General features: G+C 41.2%; 1 protein-coding gene across 2 annotated transcripts in view; it reads right to left on the bottom strand.

Annotated features, from left to right (window-relative positions):
• Positions 1-10,725: 10,725 nt before the first annotated feature.
• macf1b (microtubule actin crosslinking factor 1b) overlaps positions 10,726-13,076 on the bottom strand; it is a 54,245-nt gene continuing 51,894 nt past the window's right edge. For both annotated transcript variants that reach the window (XM_034697114.1, XM_034697113.1), the window contains 2 exons: positions 12,681-12,810; positions 10,726-12,550 (listed from right to left, as the gene is read on the bottom strand). In XM_034697114.1, the coding sequence (XP_034553005.1) occupies positions 12,525-12,550; positions 12,681-12,810 (156 nt within the window). In that variant the 3' untranslated portion in view covers positions 10,726-12,524. The remainder of the gene's footprint in view (positions 12,551-12,680; positions 12,811-13,076) is intronic.

Genomic DNA, 13,076 nt, shown 5'->3' with positions numbered 1-13,076 from the left:
GTTTGGGTGGCTGTTGCATAACAAAATGTTTTACCATGGACTGTTTATAGCAGTGAAATCTTTGTTCTTACTTGCTTTCAAGAATATTTCGCTTTTGCTTAACTGGTTTGAAATGGAAGGAGTTAGTGCCCCATTCTTTCTTGTTTTCAAATTAGACGTTGGCATGTTTCAGGATTTTTTTATGTTTTCAGTTTGGGAATAAAATTCTGGTGCAATATTAATAATAATAATAATAATACATTTTATTTAAAGGTGCCTTTCTCGGCACTCAAGGACACCGCACAGATATATATATATATATATATATATATACATGCACAAATTTACATAAAAGGAAACAAAATCAAAGTCAAAATGAAATCAATATAAACTAACAAAGTGGTAAGAAAAAATAGAAACAATAACAAGATGACAATTGGAGTCAGACGGAGTAGGTGGTTTTGAACAGATATGTTTTGAGCTGTGATTTGAAATGGGGGAAAGAATCTGTGTTTCTGAGTTGAGGTGGCAATGAGTTCCAGAGACGGGGAGCAGAGTGGCTGAATGCTCGGCTCCCCATAGTGGTGAGACGGGCGGAGGGGACATACAGGTGTATGGAGGAAGAGGATCTGAGGGAGGAGGAGGTCGGACAGATATGGGGGGGCGAGGTTGTGGATGGTCTTGAATGTTAACAGGAGGACTTTGAACTGAATGCGGAACTGAACAGGGAGCCAGTGGAGCTGTTGGAGGACAGGAGTGATGTGGTGGATGGAGGGGGTTCGGGTAATGATCCGGGCAGCTGAATTCTGGACCAGTTGGAGTTTATGGAGGGATTTGTGAGGGAGGCCGAAGAGGAGAGAGTTGCAGTAGTCCAGACGGGAAGTGACAAGGATGGCGGCAGGGTGAGGGGTGAGGGAGGGGCGGAGACGATTGATGTTACGAAGATGGAAGTAGGCGGTCCGGGTGATGTCATTGATGTGTGATTGAAAGGATAATGTGCTGTCAAGGATGACACCCAGACTCTTAACCTGGGGGGAGGGTGAGACGGAGGAGTTATCAATGGTGAAGGAGAAGCTGTTGGATTTGGATAGAGTTGGATTTGCAGATATCAAGCCCTTAAAAATCAGGCACCCTCGTATCTTAAAGAGCTCATAGTGCCCTATTACCCCTTTAGAACTCTACGCTCCCAACATGCAGGCTTGCTAGTTGTACCTAAAGTCTCTAAAAGTAGTATGGGAGGTAGAACCTTCAGTTATCAGGCCCCTCTCCTTTGGAATCATCTACCAGTCAGGGTCCAGGAGGCAGACACCCTCTCCACTTTTAAGAGTAGGCTTCAAACTTTCCTTTTTGATAAAGCTTATAGTTAGAGCTGGATCAGGCTTGGACCAGGTCTTAGTTATGCTGCTATAGGCTTAGACTGCCGGGGGAACTGGCGCACTGACACACTGGGATCCTATCTCACCCCCTTCCCCCCAACCCCTTCATCACTTACTTTAACTCTCCCTGTCCCATTAAAGTTACTAACCATAGACCTTTCTGGAGTCCCTGAGCTCCATTGTCTCGTAGGTTCCTCTGAGCTGCCGTAGACGTCCTCCTGCTGTGGATGATCTGGGCTCCAGCTGATACGGACGTGCTGGACTCCAGCGGCAACAGCTTCTACGACTCGTCTCATCACTATCACTTCTCTCTCTTACTCCCCTCTATCTGTCTTTCCAGACCCAACTCGGTCGAGGCATGATGTCTGTCTAACATGAGTCTGGTTCTGCTCGAGGTTTCTGCCTGTTAAAGGAAGTTTTTCCTCTCTGCTGTAACTAGCTAAATACTGCAATGTGCAATGCTCATGATGGATTAAGGTGGGGTCAGACTGAGTCTTATCCTGTCTTGGTGTTGGGTCTCTGTTCATAATTTGACATAGAGTGGTCTAGACCTCCTATGTTTGTAAAAGCGTCTTGAGATAACGTTTGTTGTGATTTGGCGCTATACAAATAAAGATTGATTGATTGATGATGATATCAGCTACAGCAGGGGTTCCCAAACTTTTCAGCCCACAACCCCCAATATGTAGTTGCCAAAGACTCGCGACCCCCACTGTCCCCCAAAGTGATTTAATGTGTCTTCATTTAGCTGGTCTGCAGAAAATGACTCTACCTATATGAGCATGTGTCTGTGTTTCCTGTGATGTTATGAATGAACCTGCTGCTACTGATGCTTTGATAATTAACTGTTCACTAACACTAAACTTAGGAGTCATCTGGAAACAAGAAAACTCATTACATTTTCTATTTTCAAGGTTTTATTTCAAGGTTAGCTACTATTTTTGTAAATATTTTTTACTATAAATGGGTCAAATGTTCTATTTTTAGATACATTTAAAAAAAAAAATTCTGGAAGATGTATCACGACCCCCCAGGGGATCCCAACCCACACTTTGGGAACCCGAGCTACAGTAACAAAAGATGGGAGCGTGGCTTTACTAAAAAATAATAGTCCGAAGCAAACAACAACACAGCAAGTAAATAAATTAATGACAGGAACGTTATGAGTTAGTAGGAGGTGTGCATGTGAGGAACGCAGGTCACGGGAAGGAGTGTGATGGTGAAGTATCTGACATAAAATAAGTCAAAGAGAAATCTATGTTGTCTCAGACTCTCAAGGACTTTTAGATAGAGACCCCCTTCCTGTTTTGTGACTTGCAGGGATAAGTTTTGCGACCCTTAGGTCAGCAGAGCCAAGGAAAATACACAAAAGACTAGATGTTAAGATAAGTTTGTTCTCTGTAGTGGGCTATGTCACTGGCTCTCGAACCTATAAGAAGTGCTGGTAAACTGCAAACAGCAAGACACAGATTGACACGCTGTCTTTCAGGCATTCCGCGGTGCTTGTCAGATACTGGTATTGTTTTCTTGTAATAAATGCATTACTAAACAAGCAAGCCAGTGTCACGAAGATTCCCTCTGCATCTACACATCACGGGCAGTCAAGATACGACAATGGTGGAGGAGGTCAGAGAGTTAGGAAGGGGCCTGGTGGTGGAGGGCTTTGTGGGTAAGGAGGTGGATTTTAACCCTTCTATTATCCTTGGGGTCAACTAGACCCCATTCAATGTTTAACGTCTCTAAATTAATGACTAACATCATTTTTTTGGCTTCATATTTCATGATCTTTCCTAATTTAATGGGGACAACTGGGAAAACTAAAATTAAAATGTTGATATGTTCAGATTTCCTGTAAAAAAAAATTAAGCATCATGTTCCTTTGGGTCAATTTGACCCCAGGCTGTTTTAGCTGTATTTAACATAAGAAATATCAACATTTTACACACATTTGTTTTGGTTGTTTTTGATGATATTGAGGTCACTATAACTAAGGACACTTTCACATGTAACTGCAGGAGCTGGGATCAAACCGCCAACCTTTATATTGAGATATAATATTTCCAGCCACCATGTCTCTAAAGACATTCAATGATGAGTCCTGTGTCATACATTTTGATAACATAGAAACAAGGCTGTGTCAACGAGAGCATGACAAACTCACAGCAGTTTGATGTTCTGTTTTACAAATTAAGTCCTTCTAATGCTTTAAATTGTGTTCATGCTTGAAATATATTTTATTTAAAGGGTTATTTAGGTAGTCAACAAAGAAACACAAAGTACCTGACACATAAACCTGGGTAACAATCAGTTTCTGGAGGTATAAATTGCTGGGGTCAAATTGACCCCAAGGATAAAAGATGTTAGTAAATTTGAGGGTAACAGGAGGATTTTAAACTGTATGCGGTATGCCCATGTGGGTGCAGGTGAGGAGGCCTGCAGCAGAGTTCTGTATGTATTGCAGCTTATGGAGGATTTTGGAAGATGTGCTGTAAAGGATGCTGTTGCAGTAATCTAAACGGGATGTGATGAATGTGTGGATTAGTGTTTCAGCAGCAGAGAAAGAGAGGAATGGACGGAGGCGGGCGATGTTTCTGAAGTGGAAGAAGGACATTTTAGTGAGCTGGGTGACGAGGTGCTGAAAAGAAAGGTTGCTGTCAAAAATGATTCCAAGGTTACGGATGTGAGGTGCAGGAGATAGAGTTGAGTTATTGAATGTGAGACTGAAATTTGGAATAGGCAAATAATTATGAGTGATGTCAAAAGGACTCATTTGTGCCTCTCTGCAAAATAACAAACAACCAGAGCCGTCGCATGGGCTTTGCAAACTGTGCACCTGCACAGGGCCTCGCGCCACTAGGGGGCCCTGCACCTGCAATCCTGCTGTGTTCATTATTATTTAGGGCCCGAGCACCGCTGGTGGCGAAGGCCCTATTGTAACCCTAAGGATTGTTCTTTCTTCCGCCACTTAAAACGCATTTTTGGACCCCTGACCGTGAATGAAAGCGTGGATATTTTTGCACACTCATCGGGTCTGGTGAAAATTGCAAGTAATTATAGGTCTTGCAAAAAAAAAATCAGTAGTGCCCCCTAGAGGTAAAAATAACATGCTACACATATAGTTTTTTTGAGCTAAATGCATGAAAAGTCCTACACATATTCATGGCATCATGACGCACAAAAAAGCTTCTTGCACCCATATTTGAAACTCAACAGGAAGAGCGCCACCTAGCTTTGAACATGAAAAATGGGGACAAAATGGGTCCGTGCAAGGGTGCATACTTTTGCTAATTTTTCCTAGAGCTTTTCTCTGATTCAGTCCAAACGAGGCACATTCTATAGTAAACCCACTGACGATTAATACAAAGTAAAGGCATTCCATTCAGACGAAAGATGTGGGCGTGGCAGACTTTGGGGCGGGGCATCAAAAAAAAAATTCGGAAAAGGGATTTTTGTGACTTTAAAATGCACGTAATCTCACCTCATCCAACACACTCATCCGTCTTGGTAAAAATTGCAACATTTTATGGGTTTCGCAAAAAAAGTCGAAAAAATGTGCTCACTAGCGCCCCCTACAGTTTTCAAAAACCCCTCCCCATAGGGGTTATTTTGAGCTACATGCTTGAAAATTTTTACCCATATTCATGGCATCAGGACGCACAAAAAAGCCACTTGCACCCATATCCCAAACTCAACAGGAAGAGCGCCACCTAGCTTTGAACATGAAAAACGGGGCCAAAATAAGGGTGCATACTTTCGCTATTAACTTCTAGAGCTTTTCTCCGATTCAGTCCAAACCAAGGGAAACCTATAGTAGACACCTTGACGAGAAAAAATTCTCAGAACAAATTTTGATCAGACAAAAAATGTGGGCGTGGCAGGCGTTGAGGCGGGGCATCAAACACAAATACAGCTTTGAATGTGAAGAATGACGCCCAAATAAGGGTGCATACTTTTGAGAGCTACTCCTAGGGTTTTTCTCTGTAGCAGACATATTGACGATTAAATTATTGTTAAAAGAATTCTGTTCAGACTAAAATTGTGGGCATGGCACACTGTCAAGTTTTGAGGTTTTCTTGGCAATCTGCCAAAAACTTGGAACAATTGCACCACCTGAGGCAGTATATGCTCTCAGATCTAGCTTTCGCATCATGCGATGGCAAATATCAGGCCACCGTTTACATGTGGCAGCGGCTCGCGTAGGCGGCGGCCGCGGGTGTGCGAGGGCCCGTTCATCGCCGCTTGTATTATTATTATTATTGTTATTATTATTATTATTAATATTTATTTATTTATTTTTAAATAAATACATTAGTTCTATATGATTTTGTCAGTCAGAGACACTGGATGTGTGTCTGTAAAAGCTACTACTACAGAGATTGCTTCTGATATGGACACTGAGCCTGTAATAAAAGCAACACGGTGAACGTGAAACAAAAGCAAACATGATGAAAAAGAAAACGAGTGTACTCCAGACCCAGAGCAGGTGTATATAACGGACTGTTTTAATGTGATAGTGGACCAGGCCCTCACTACTCTCCATACCCATGTTAAACAAATGCAGGAGTTTGGCAACATTTTTGGATTTCTTTTTGATCTGACCAAACTGCGTGAAAAGGAGGAGACTGACCTGCAAAGACAATGCACAAGACTGAGTGATGCTCTGATCAAGTCTGAATCTCAGGATAAGAATGCACCGGACCTCTTCGAGGATACCTCGAGAGATAATCCCAAAGGGAACAACTACAGCACTTGAAACACTTTGTTACCTCAAAGGAATTTAAGAAACTTTCCTGTGAGATTGCACTCAGGGTCCATTGACTTTTCCAGTAACGGTGGCATCGGGTGAGCAAAGCTTTTCAAACTTGAAACCAATAAAAAATTATTTGCGCACCTCCAACTCACAGGACAGACTGTGTGGGCTTGCCCTGCTATCAATTGAGAAGGACATCCATCCATCCATCCATCTTCTTCCGCTTATCCGGGTCCGGGTCGCGGGGGCAGCAGTCTCAGCAGGGAAGCCCAGACACTCCTCTCCCCGGCCACTTCCACCAGCTCTTCTGGGAGGATACCGAGGCGCTCCCAGGCCAGCTGAGAGACATAGTCCCGCCCGAAACACCTCCCCAGGGAGACGCCCGGGAGGCATCCTAACCAGATGCCCGAACCACCTCATCTGGCTCCTCTCGAGCAGCGGCTCTACTTTGAGCCTCTCCTGGATGTCTGAGCTCCTGACCCTATCTCTAAGGCTGAGCCCAGCCACTTGAGAAGGACATTGTATCCAAATTGGATTATGAAGATCTTATTGCTGAGTTTGCGGCCAAGAAGGCAAGGAAAGTGACTCTGACGTGATCGGTTCCTCATCCTCCAAATCATCCCACCTTTCAAAACGACACTCGATGGCAACCGGTACCCCACGGAGGACTGTACACCTACTAGTGGCTAAGTGTAAGAATTAAGTTCTAACTTAGGCTGACGTTGGAACTATCTCAGCTGGTGCAATGCCCAAGACGTTAGTAGAGTGTAAACTCCATCCTAATTGAGAAATTAGATTCAAACTAGGCTACGTTTGAACTTAAGCACAGCTGGTGCAACAGGCTGCTGGAGTATATATAAGCTTCCCACACCTGCTCCTAATCAGGGGCAATCAGGCACATACACCTGACTCTGCTCTGGGATGATTCCTTTACTAAACTCAATGAACAGTACCATTCACCAAAACTACCAAAAAGTGTACATGCTGACATTACATGCCATTTTCTCTGGTGGCTTCTTTAAATCTTTACATTCATGTTGAGCTTCCAACATGCTCCTTGTTATACGCCTAATGTTGGTGCCTGTTCCTGTGTGACTATTAAAAAAAGTTGTATTATCCCCTAATATAAAATGATTGAATGCTGATCATGTTACAGTTCATTTGATTTTCGCATGATGTGTTAAAGGTCTGCAATATGATCCCAGTGGACACCTACAATAGCATTAAAACAAGCTTTCACAGCCATCACATCAAAGTATAATGATCTAAATCATCATAATTTATGTCTCCCTTTCAGCTCACATCTCAGCTGGGATCTCATTCAATGACCTCAATGGTCAAAACTAACAATCCATCATTTGTGAGCAGAGGACTCTGATGTCCAGTCACAGGACAGAGCTGTTTGATAAATCCTGAATAGTGTACAGGCTGCTCCAGTGACCTGCAGTCAGGGTGAGTATTTATGTAGAAGTACAATACTCTGCTTTCTTTCTCAGAACTGCTGGGCTCCGTGTTTAAACTAATATGTCTGTGTTTTTGGTACTGCATGTACATTGTGGAGTCTGAAAGAGTCACTTGTTCAACATCAACAGGAGGGGAACTTGATCTAGTTATTCACAAGAGAAACTGCTGCCTGTGAGAATGTATCTTTAAATATGAGAACACCTGACCTTAAGCCTCATTCTTTCTCTGTCTACTTTCATGGTGACCTGTTACACAACATGTTAACTTAACATTTAGGTGTTTTCATCCAGTATTATTACGTATTCACTTTTATTTAACCAAAAACAACTGAGTTTTACACAAAAAATCTTACAATGCAGAAACATTCATTTGAATGATGAATGGAAAGCACTTACTTTGTGCTTCCTCCAACCACTCAATGCACTCCATGCACTGCAGTACCTGTCCCATTCACCCTTTCATGCACACACTGTTCACTCACTGATGGCAGAGGCTACTATGTGAAGTGTCAATCTGCTCGTCATCCCTTATCTGATCATTCATTTGGGATTCAGTGTTTTGCCCAAGCGGCAACCTCTGGACTTAAAATATGAAGCCCATGCGGAAGTGTTATAAAGTGCAGTTCATTGAGGATCCGCTTGTGTCTGGCTTCAGAAACACCGAAAACCACATACACACCCATTCAAAAAGACAATCTTTACAGCAGAAATAAACATGTTTACAGCCTGGTTCAAAAAATGGCTTGGCTCTACGTAGCTAATCTCTCTATCGGCACACACTGTACGGGGGTGAATTTATTTCTAACGCAACGGTTCAGAAGATATTAAGATTATGAGTTTTTGCCCATATAAGGACATGACTGACTTGACTCCCATACGGGAACACATAGCAGTTGGCTAGGAGGCTCAAACCCCGCCTCTTTACGTCACAATATTCCTGGATGAGTTCTGCATTTCAAATATGGCTGCCGCCGCCGCCTGGCTTCAAAACAGCGCTCAGGAACAGATGGGTGACGTCACGGATACTACGTCCATTATTTATACAGTCTATGGTTTTGCCCAAGGACACCTCTGCATGTAGACTGAAAGAGCCAAAGATCAAACCACCAACCTTCTGAATAAGAGATGACCTGCTCTTCCACTGAGCTGCAGACAACAACGCTTTTATGGTTAGTGGGAGAAGCTGCTGCAGGCAGTATGTCAATGTAAGTCTTTGATACTCCTGAACCTTTGTAGAATAACATCCTACAGTGCAGCGCAATTTGGTCATTCTTTTTGAACAAGAAATGGATATAGTTGTATGTAGGCTGTGTCTGGTTAAACTGGCATAGAATCACTCATTCACAATGCATAACCAGCACAAGCATGTGGACAGGAACTTGCAAGTACTGCACTGCACTGTTCTTCATACTGAGTATGTTTTTTTAAATAACCTGGTGCAATTTTATCTGTGCAATAACTTACCTTGTCTATTTATCAGATAGAAGTGTACATAGTGTGTATATATCTGTAATAGTTGCCATATTTTTTATTATTATTTCATTTAATTTCATTTTATTTTATTATTTTCTATTTTATTTTATTTTATTTATTCAATTTTACTTTATTTTATTCTATTTTATGTTTAACATTGCTATTATTATTGTTATTATATTTTTTTACTATGTTAGTACATTGTTGTATTCCCCTGTCCCGTGTTGTAAGCTGCTGTAACAAAATAATTTCCCCCAATGGTGGACCAATAATGTATATCTTCTCTTATCTTATCTTAAAGGTGACATATCACGCTTTTTTCATCAATATATATTAGTCTAAGAGGTCCCCAAAACATGTCTTTAAAGTTTATGCTCAAAAAAACACTTTGAAATCAGATTTTGGTCTGCATGAAAAACCCTCTTCTTCAGTCCTCCTCAGAACACTCTGTTTTCCCTCTGACCACGCCCCCTCAGGAAGTGGATGTGCCTCGGCTCTCCAGCACGTTGATCTAGTGCTTACATGTTGGCTGAATATACACGGCTGCTCAGAGATCGCGTTACTTCAACCCTCTGAATCTGATCCTGATTTAGTGTTTCTTGTTGTTTTATTTATCAGTATGTAGACGTGTGTCTTGGTACACAGCTACGAACATGTAGCTATGTGGCTATGCTAACTAGCGCTAGAACTTATCCATGATAAATAAAAATCATCCACTAGATCTTCAAATCTGCAGACGTGGGGAGTCAAACCGACCTCTGCCAGAAAGGCAGCAGGACCTTTTCTGAAGGATTGGTCACAGATTTAGTGTTTCTTGTTGTTTTATTTGTCAGTATGTCGACGTGTGTCTTGGTACACAGCTACAGCTACAGCTATGAACATATAGCTATGTGCCTATGCTAATTAGCGCTAGCACTTATCCATGACAAATAAAAATCATCCACTAGATCTTCAAATCTGCAGACGTGGGGAGTAAAACCGACCTTTGTGTTTATTAAGACAGCCTACAACTAGCATGCCTCCCTCCTAAGCTCCTTGTTAGCACACATGTGTGCAGGTAATGAAAAACGGAGGAGGGGATTCAGTATTATTTTATACAGTCTATGGGCTGAACAAGCTCCGAGCTCTGACTCCGTGACAGACCGGATATTGTTGTTACGTAACAAAAACACTGAAGTCTGAAACGGCTCGTTTCACACACATTTACAGAAAGGTGGAGAAATCAGAACAGGGGCAGAATGGATTTTTTTCATTCTCGGGGGGTTTGTAGACATGCCAGGGACACATATTTCAGGTAAAGAACCATTAAAAACTCAATTATGCATGATATGTCACCTTTAAGTAGGACTGATAGCTGGAGGTGCTAGCTGTACTAACGTTTGCCACATTAAGCTAACCAATTTCCCATTGTTTACCCACAGACTCTGAAACCAAAATAGATTCAATGGCAAAAAACATATAATAATTTGTTAAATGAAAGAATGTGAAAGGGGCTGTATTGAAGGCAATAGTACATCAATTAAGTGTTAGCAACTTGTTCCCTCCATATCCAGAAAAAGTTGCCAAAAAATCAGTTTATTAAGCCAGACTGACCAGATGATCATGGTCTAGATTAAGTCTACAGGAACAACAGTTGTGTTATCACAAAGCTACACATAAAAACTCTACTGAAGAAGACTAAGAATTTCATTGGATATTTGTTTTTTATTACAAAAAGATTCATTTTTATACAAGTGGACGTAAAATCATTAGTGACATTAATCTACAGGTTTCCTAAATTAGACATCAGAAAGAGTGCTGGGTATAGAAACATTTACAGTACAGAAAGATCAGGGTGCATAGCAAGAGAAGTGAAATCCAGCCATTGTATTTTCAGAGCAAAATAAAAAGTACCTTCCCTAACATCACGTAGAGGCCAAGAGGAAAAAGTAATTATCACATAAAAACATTTTTTTTAACTTTAAAAATCTTTTTGACAACTGCATAGACAATATGCAACTTGTTACATCAGCTACTGTCTCCACTCTCAGGTAGATCTGGTACAAATGTTCATGTACAAAAACGGTACTTTTACAATACATTATTAAGAAGTATACAATGAAACCAGAGAAGAAGCCAGGCACAGTGCAACACTAAAGCCTGTACAGCAGACTGGTGGTGGAGTTGCAGTTGCTTCTCTCTAAGGAAAATGTACTTCAGGACTTTTTGCTGAAAGTATGCATATAGGTACCATCAGGATCATGAAAAAACCTTGTAAAAATATGTACATGTTTCTTTACACACGGTTGAAAGAATGACAATAGAATAAAAACGGAGGCAAGACTGACACACAGGAAACTTAAAATATACTGCTTTTGGTTAAAGTGGCTGAAAAAAAGGAAACAAGGAAACTAAAAAGTAGATTTACTGAAGGAATCCAACATTTAACCAAACATTTCCAGTGTGTTACCGTGTCATTTTTTCTGTTTCATATCATAGCAACAGCCAAATTCTCCTCTTAGCACAACAATATATCTACAGTAGTTGGACACAGCAAAGTGCATTTTTAATGAAAACAATGTGCTAAACAAAACGTTCCCAGGAAGTACAGTGTTATGAAGAAAGAAACTACATTTTCACAGTAATGTTCCATAGAAAAACATAAATCCACAGGCAACCAATCCTGAGAAATAATCTCTACAAATCAACAATGACTTTGTCGTACTTTAGTGCATTGCTCGTTACACAATCTCCAGTGTTTAAAACATCCTTACAGTAAAGAACAGTCTTAAAAAAATACACATTAATTTGAAATCATTGATTCAAAAAAAAGGTCAAAAACAAAAACAGCGTGGCCCTGCCAACAATGTCAACTTCATGGACTGACATAAAAACAAAACATCACAAAGCTGAAGGACAGCAAACTGTAACCTTCACATACTTATGGTTTTGGTATATGTTTGTTATTTTTGGATGGTATGTGGACAGTCAGACAGCATGACACCTTAACACACCATGTACTAAAGTGTTTTTCCTGTGTCCCATGGTGGAGTGTGATTCTCAGGGTCTGGTACTGTCTCACTGTCTCTTTAAACCAAATACAAATAAAAGCTGGAAATAACAATATTTGATTCAAGCAAGGCTCTGTCTCTCATGCAATAAGCATCCATGCAGAACTTATTGATTCTATCTTGGCATTCTGATACCTCTGTATGAGATGCAACAAGGAGCAAAAAAGAAAATCTTGTCTTGCACAGAGTGACGTCCTCTTTGTCCACACAGAGAGGACTTTATTCACAGATCCTTTAAAGGGACCCTTCAGCATCACCTCTGATGACCTTTGCTGTGCGTTTCTTCCAGTGTCTGCTCTTCAGATGGGGCTGAAGCATTCCTATTTGGCCCTCTATCACGTTTTTTCTTCTTATCGCTCTGTTTCAGGGCCCCAAGGCTGTGTTTGGGTTCAGCTCTGCAGCATTTACACGTGGTGCTCAGGGGCAGAGGTAATCATGTGGGTAACCTCTCTGCTTCTTCTGGAGGGGAACGGGAAGGAAAACAGAAGAGTCAGGGTTGTCAAGTTCGAGGTTATTTACATTTTTGTACATTCATTGAACACTGTAATTCTGCATGACAGAGCAAAGTTCAGGTAGATGATTTGCTAACCTGATGGTGAGGGAGAATTGTCCTCCCCTGTTGGTGTTGTTGTTCCAAATTGTAAATCAGAGCCCAAAGCAGCAATGGAGCTCCTGGGACGGATGCAGCGGTCACCTGAGAAACTTCTGCGCAGCAACGCCTGAAGAATGACATGCTTGATTAATAAGAGCATCAAGACAACACTGAAAGGTTACATGTTCCAGAAACACGATTTTTCTACTAACACGTTATCACTGTATCACGTTGTACAGGATAAGATTCTGCATTTTGTGTACATTGAATTATACAATGAAATAGTCAAACATACGGTGGCCCTGAGAGCTCACAGCACTGCAATTTAGGAATACACATGCAAAAAGACAAAACACAAGCAAATTAAGAAAAACATCTTCATAAATTTGACAA

Source organism: Notolabrus celidotus, chromosome 12, assembly GCF_009762535.1.
Source record: "Notolabrus celidotus isolate fNotCel1 chromosome 12, fNotCel1.pri, whole genome shotgun sequence".
Classification (NCBI taxonomy): domain Eukaryota; kingdom Metazoa; phylum Chordata; class Actinopteri; order Labriformes; family Labridae; genus Notolabrus; species Notolabrus celidotus.
This window is presented reverse-complemented; position numbering and strand designations above follow the sequence as displayed.